Source organism: Bufo bufo, chromosome 6, assembly GCF_905171765.1.
Source record: "Bufo bufo chromosome 6, aBufBuf1.1, whole genome shotgun sequence".
In the NCBI taxonomy this organism is placed as follows: domain Eukaryota; kingdom Metazoa; phylum Chordata; class Amphibia; order Anura; family Bufonidae; genus Bufo; species Bufo bufo.
Window position 1 is genome coordinate 29,409,815 of NC_053394.1, and position 6,000 is coordinate 29,415,814.

Genomic DNA, 6,000 nt, shown 5'->3' on the forward strand with positions numbered 1-6,000 from the left:
CCCCCGACCACCTGGTAACAGACATGTCTATGTGTTGTGGCTGCTCACCTGTATCTTGTATGTACTCCCCCATTACTAGAAGTGTCACTAGATACTGTATGCTCATTAGTAGTTCAGTTGGTAATACCGCTTTCAAAAGTTGTTTGGCCCTTGGAATTGGTTCAGGCTGACAATGTGGCCCCCAATCAATGTGGCTCCTTTACAAGGAGGGTCTTGTGCACTTCAGAGGATTAGTGGGGGCAGCCCATAGGGGCTGTGGAGATCTGCATGTGCCTCACAGTACAGTTCATTTCAATAGTGGCCCCATCAGCTCACAGTCTGACATGCTGCAGGAGGCTGGACGGGGGCGCACAGAGCCCCTTATGCTGCCGTTCCTGCAGGCGCCATACTGGGATCAGCTAAAACATGGACACAACGCTGGAGGACGCGGTGCTGCAACCTGCAGGGACACCGGCAATCAGCCAGGGACCGCACAACCCCCAGCGGGTACTGGCGCTGTGAACCAGTCATAGCATGCTGGGACTTTCACCACTGCTGGAGATCTGACGGTTACCGAGCACCGCATTATAGTGACAACCCCTTCAGGATTAGACCTCTAAGACCCGATATCTCAATGATGACATCTGACATCACAAAGATGGCTGAGCCTGGGAGGAAGGGGACGCCTGGCCAATTCCTGGAGGGACGCGCTTCCACCAGGATTCTGCAACCTCCGGCACTCCAGCTGTTGAGAAACTACAACTCCCAGCATGTACATTTGCTCGGATGCTTTGGAAACCCTCAGAGAAGTGAATGGAGCATGCTGGGATTTGTGGTGTAACAGCTGGGGCTCCGGAGGTTGCGGACTGCTGCTCTAGCTGCTGAAAAACTGCCTGCAGCCGCCAGAGAATGCTGGGAGCTGTAGTTCTGCAACCATTAGACGGTGATTGATGCCTTTGACCCAACTGGGATTGGGAACTCCCTCAGACTGGGAAGGGCGATGTCGGTATCTGGAGGGACGTCCTCCAACCGGTGATCTCCAAATCTCTTAGCTATTGGAAAACTGTCTGCGCCTGTCTGGGCATGTTAGGAGTTGTAGTTTTGCGACTGCACGGCTTGGTTAACACTGGGCAAGGGGATGTCGCACCAGCACATGCCCTCCGACTTGAGGCTCTCCGGCTATTGGGAAACTACAATTCCTAGCATGCAGAGTATGCTGGGAGTTGTATCTTTGAGAGAGGGTCAGGTTGGAGATTACCGCCTTAGACCAAACAAATTGGGGAGGGAGGGGTCGTCCAATCTCTATGAGAATTACAATCCGGCGACTACTTGTCACGTACATGGGCTCCCAGTCACACAGGGTTGTCAGTTTATTTCTACCCCCCCCCCCCCCCCCAATAAAAAAACTAAAATGAACTGCAGCAGCAGCCGTCTCCCCCGCGAATATAAGATGCACTACTCCAACAGACTTCTGAGGGCTCTGGGAGAGACGGGGGCTCCCACCCATAATACAAGGGGCACATACCCTCCACGACGCCGCACAGGAACCTCCTGCCCGCCGAGGTCTCGGTCTCCGTGTCGGTGTCCTCTGCTGCAGGCACGGGGGACACCAGTTCAGGCACCAGGGGGTTCGGGTTGGCCTCCTGGTCCGGTTCGGAGAGGACGGCGGCCGCCGCTTGCCCGTCTTTCTGCACCATCCTGTCTTCTTCTCGCCAGGAACTCAGTGCGCAGGCGCAAGAACCGGATAGAACCAGTCGGCTCAGACACGGGCAAACAAAAAAAAAACACCCCGCAGGGCTGGGATCTCAAAAAGAAAACGGCAGCCGGTTATCAATCGTCTTTCTTGCCGCTCACGACACCCGGTTTTCCTCCGTTGTACGTCACCGGCAGCGAATTACCGATCTGCCGACCGTCTTCGCCCAGGAGTCTGTTTACCTCAGACCGCGCATGCGCCCGAACCTGCGGCGTGACGTCAGGAGGGCGGGGACTAGGGCTGCGCCAGGCATTGCGGCGTGACGTCAGGAGGGCGGGGTCTCGCGAGCACTTCATTACTGACCGGTCGGAGGCGGAGTCAGTCGTGGCGACCTGACGTCAAAGGGAGGTGACGGTTAACTCTATCGGTGCTGGCATAGTGCGCCTATCATGGGCTGTGGGGCTAGCGGAGCCATAGAGTCTTGACTAGGACATAGTTAAAGGGGCGTAGCTTATTTTCTTTTTCTTCTTTTTTTTTATTTTTTTTATTCAAACCTGACATAAAAGTGCCAGGGAGGCAACTCCACAGGGTGGAACTGTCCGCCTGTCATGGTCTCCGGGATGATGGAGCACAAAGGGGTTTTTCTGGGAGTACAGTACTGATCAGGTATTCTCAGGACAGGTCATCAATATCTGATCAGTGGGGGTCCGACTGCGGGCGCCCCCACAATCAGCTGTGTGCTGGGATGGGTGCTGAGGCCTCCATTGTACAGTGGCCGTGCTTGGTATTGCAGCTCAGCCCCGTTTACTTGAATGGGACTGAGCTGCCCATAGGCCACGTGACCGATGAACGTGACGTCACTGGCCTCTTCAAACGGCTGATCGGCAGGGGTGACGGGGGTTGGACCCCCACCGATCAGCTATCGATGGCCCTCGGGGCTGCCGTAAAGCAACTCTCTAAATGCTGTTAAAGGGGTATTCTCGTCTCCGCTTTATTTATACTGATACGGTTTATTCGATGACGGCACAAAGTGAAAGTACCAGTCGCACAATTAGAAAAACTGTTAACCCTTTGTGACAGAATGGCTCAATATTTTTAATAAAAGCCAATTGAAATTATGATTTTTATTTTTTTTGCCAAAAATGAGTAACTTGCAATCCTAAACAAAAATTGCCTCCAAAAGTGTACATAGCCTTTAACCCTTACCTCCAGTCCTAAACCATACATGTGTGTTAACTTCGTTCCAATACTGTACGGAGCTCCTAGAATGTATTGGCTCAGATGAGCTGAAGTTATTGCTTCTCAAAGTTTCGCGATTATAATTTGCGCAATAACTTCATCAATTAATTTGTACTGTAAAAAAACTCGGGTTCGGTTCCGAGCAATAACTTCAGCTCATCGGAGCCAACACAACAGTATTAGGCTACATGCACACGACCGGATGTGATTTGCGGATCCGCAAAAAAAAAATAGATGACATCAGTATGCCATCCTTTTTTTTTTTTTTTTTGGGCGGATCCATTGTAACAATGCCTAAAACGGACAAGAATAGGACATGTTCTATTTTTTTTTGGCGGGGCTACAGAACGGACATACTAAATGGGTCCGCATCCTATCCGCAAAAAAAACAAAACGGATTGGAAACAAACAACGTTCGTGTGCGTGTAGCCTTAGAACTACGTTTTATGCAAATCGACTTTGGATGTTTCATCCGAAGTCGATTCGCTCATCGCTAATGTGTATGAGCTCTTGAACCCCTAGGGGATGACCACGTGGCCTGGTGTGTTCACAGACGCAATGTGGCGGCGCGGCAGTTGAGTACCGCGTGGCCATATGGCCGCTGCGCGCTCTGATTAAAGTGCATCTGTCAGCAGGTGATTGACCAGGCAGTGTAAACATGATCACACCTGGTTCTGTCAATCAAAGTGCAGAGAGAGCAGAACTTCTAGGTGTAACGGTAACGCCCCCGTTGCTCCTAGAGGCTCATTTGCATATAGTAAAAAAAAAAAATTCTCAGCAGTGTGGACACATATGAACATGGGACCAACACAGATGCCTCCAGCTGCCAAGAGCACATGTAACAGGTCAGCCAGTGTCATAGGGACAAAACTGCTGACAGATACCCTTAAAGGGAACCTGTCACCATGATTTTGCGCATAGAGCTGAGGACATGGGTTGCTAGATGGCCGCTAGCACATCAACAATACCCAGTCCCCATAGCTCTCTGCGCTTTTATTGTGTAAAAAACAGTTTTGACCCATATGCAAATGACCTGATATGAGTCCTGTATCCGGAGATGAGTCAAGCGGAAAGGAGCCCAGCACCGCCCCGCGTCCTCCGAATCTCCTCCTTGCTGGCGATACAGAGCTGGAGCGCTGAAATCTCGCGATGCGCGAGCTAGCGCATGCGCTGTATCGGCATCATGTTCATTCCCTGTGCTGGCATCAGCACAGGGAACGAACTATGCATGCGCTAGGTCGCGCATCGCGAGATTTCGGCGCTCCAGCTCTGTGACGCCAGCAAGGAAGAGATTCGGAGGACGCGGGGCGGTGCTGGGCTCCTTTCCGCTGGACTCATCTCCGGATACAGGACTCATATCAGGTCATTTGCATATGGGTCAAAACTGTTTTTTACACAATAAAAGCACACAGAGCTATGGGGACTGGGTATTGCGGATGTGCTAGCGGCCATCTAGCAGCCCATGTCCTCAGCTCTATGCACAAAATCCAGGTGACAGGTTCCCTTTAAGGGTCCATTCACACTTATGCAATTCTGTTCCGCATTTTGCGGAACGGAATTGCGGACCCATTCATTTCTATGGGGCCGCACGATGTGCTGCCCGGATACGGAATTGCGGACCCACACTTCCGGGTCTGCAATTCCGTTCCGGAAAAAAATAGAACTTGTCCTGTTCTTGTCCGCAATTGCGGACAAGAATAGGCATATTCTATTAGTGCCGGCAATGTGCGGTGCGCAAAATGCGGAATGCACATTGCCGGTGTCCGTGTTTTAGGGATCCGCAAAACACACTACAGACGTGTGAATGGAGCCTTAAAATACGCACTGTTTAGGCTACTTTCACACTGGCGTTTTGGTTTTACGTTTGCGGGATCCGTTCAGGGCTCTCACACGCGGTCCAAAACGGATCAGTTTGCATTCTAATGCTTTCTGAATGGAATAGGATCCGCTCAGAATGCATCAGTTTGCATCACGTCAGTCTCCAGTAATACAACCCGCTTGCAGCGTTTCGGTGTCCGCCTGACGAAGCAGAGCCAAACGGATCCGTCCTGCGCACAATCTGACACAATAGAAAAAACGGATCCGTCCTCTGTTCACTTTCAATGGTGTTCAAGACGGCTCAGTTTTGGCAATGTTGCAGATAATACAAACGGATCCGTCCTGAACGGATCCGCACCAAACGCGAGTGTGAAAGTGGGCGGCCATTGACAATACGATTAGTTTCCTCAGAGCCCGCTGTGGCCGCACTGCCCCTATGGTCGGCCTGCTGTTTGGATTCTTCCGTGGTCCGCCATGTTGCCTCTCATGGGGCTGCTTCTCCCGTCACCCGTCAGATCCTGACCAGACGCCATTCACCAAACTGGAAAGAGAATACAATCCCCGAGTCCCAATGAGACGACACGGGGGCCCATCCTGTGCATAGCAGTCTTGAGTTTTATTTTTATTTTTGTACAAAATATACATTTCTGAATTGCAAAGCAGCTATTAGAGGCTAACAAACCGGACACGTCTGAACACGGGGGGCGTTGGCGAGATACACGGCTCATGCGTCGCTAAGTGAGGCTCATTTCGGACTCCTATTGTGAAATATTCAGTGCGCTTTTCTCCCCTCCCCCGACAATGAAGATAAAACAGGCATTCAGACGAGGAAGAACACGCCGACGAAACCTTCCTCGCGGCGATGTAGAAATATGGGGTTAATACAAACGTTCAGTCCATGCTGGGGGGCGCGACGCCCCAATGTCGAGTCGCTGGAGGGATTCTCTTCACTTCCAGCGGTATTATATTGCTAATTGTGTTCCTCAGCTTTCACATACACAGGCCGAGGTCTAAGCAGCCATATATAATCTCTGTATACCTATAGCATGCTACTATATATACGTTTTTTTTATTTTTTTATTATTATATTCTTTTTACCCCTCCCCCGCCCCATATAAAAACAGCACAAAGGGTGTCCCTTAAAATTCTTACCTATTGGAAGATTATTGCACTTTCCTAAAAAATAATGGTGCATAGAGTTTCTAGATCACTCAGCGTTCACCGCTAGTTCCATTACATTCTCCGTTAACAAGGGTCTAAGAGGACAATGG

The 6,000-nt window shown here is 50.7% G+C and overlaps 1 protein-coding gene across 1 annotated transcript in view; it reads right to left on the minus strand.

Annotated features, from left to right (window-relative positions):
* The window catches only part of OGA (O-GlcNAcase), a 104,420-nt gene extending 102,483 nt beyond the window's left edge, over positions 1–1,937 (minus strand). Inside the window, exon 1 of the mRNA XM_040435858.1 lies at positions 1,505–1,937. Within this exon, the coding sequence (XP_040291792.1) occupies positions 1,505–1,676 (172 nt within the window). The 5' untranslated portion in view covers positions 1,677–1,937. The remainder of the gene's footprint in view (positions 1–1,504) is intronic.
* Between the last annotated feature and the right edge of the window lie 4,063 nt (positions 1,938–6,000).